This window comes from Octopus bimaculoides, chromosome 1, assembly GCF_046866305.1.
Source record: "Octopus bimaculoides isolate indiv1 chromosome 1, ASM4686630v1, whole genome shotgun sequence".
Lineage (NCBI taxonomy): Eukaryota > Metazoa > Mollusca > Cephalopoda > Octopoda > Octopodidae > Octopus > Octopus bimaculoides.
The window spans coordinates 3051857-3053066 of record NC_142928.1 but is presented as its reverse complement, the minus strand read 5'-3'; the positions used below and the strand labels follow the sequence as shown (position 1 = coordinate 3053066).

Genomic DNA, 1210 nt, shown 5'->3' with positions numbered 1-1210 from the left:
GTTGGTTATTGGCGATCAATAAAATGATTAATTAGGCTTCAGGTAACTAAAATCAATCAAATTAGTGTTGATAATGATATTAATATAGGAAATGGAAGATGAATAGAAAGGCTAAAAGTGACATATACGACCAACATGTACAACTTTATAGGTTTTTTTTAATAGAGTTTTTTAAAGTAAACTGGTGTCTTCTCACCTTTTCCGTTTTGATCCGACAGGTGACCAACGCCTGTCCGATGTCCATACCCTTCACAATTTACCATTCGTTGCCGGCTATCGCTGCCGTCTTCATTCTCACAACAGTTTTTTTCACATGTAAATCTATCCATGCCATCATTGTAAAAATCCCGTGCGCTCACTTTCCATAGAAATCCAGCAGTTAACTTCATTTAACTTCGGTTTTATCTCGCTGTCTCTTGCCTTCATTGACTGACGGTGCGTTACATATTTTCAGGTGAAAATCATTTGAAAAATTAGACCGAACGAGGTGGGTATTGTTAGAAAAAGAATGAAAATTTACTTGAAAGTATTTATTTCTGGTTAAGGTGGCATTTTCCTTTCTTCATAAAGCCATTTTTTCGGAACTAATTCGTGGGCTAAAAAAAGGAAGGTGTTAGTGTTGATGTGACATGAACATTGTCGCCATGTTGAATGGGTCAGGCAGTTTGTGGGAGTGGAAGGAGGAGGGGCTTATATTGAACGAAGCAGACGACAGGAGCAACATGTCTACAAAACTATTGAAAGCAACAACACAGAAAACAAATAATAACTCATAAATATACGTCCTTTTATTGAACGAACATTTTTCTTTCTTAAAATCCATACATCACTGTCCAGTTTTTATTATTTTTCTACATATCTAAAATTTTCCTTTCGGCTATTTTTTTTTTTTATCCAATTGCTGTTTTATTTATTTGTTTATTTGTCCATGTTAAGATGTACCTGGACAGTAACAGTAGGGTATAGGCAAGAGGTGAAATGAATTTGTTAGGGTTCGTCTCGTCAACTTCTAACAAAAGAAATGAAACGAAATACCCGAAGAAAATATAAATTATTCACTCATAACTTATCTCTCACTTTTGAAATATTAATTTGTTTTTATTTATTTATTTAACTCTTTCTATAATTAATTACTTTTCTACTATCTCTAATTGTAATTTTCTATTGAACTTGGAACAGCTATGTTTCAAAAGAAAATTAACACATTGAC

The 1210-nt window shown here is 33.2% G+C and overlaps 1 protein-coding gene across 3 annotated transcripts in view; it reads right to left on the bottom strand.

The window, feature by feature from the left end:
- LOC106873415 (uncharacterized) overlaps positions 1-653 on the bottom strand; it is a 155397-nt gene extending 154744 nt beyond the window's left edge. For all 3 annotated transcript variants that reach the window (XM_014920771.3, XM_089347736.1, XM_089347740.1), the window contains exon 1: positions 197-653. In XM_014920771.3, coding sequence (XP_014776257.3) covers positions 197-389 — 193 coding nt within the window. In that variant the 5' untranslated portion in view covers positions 390-653. The remainder of the gene's footprint in view (positions 1-196) is intronic.
- Positions 654-1210: the final 557 nt, after the last annotated feature.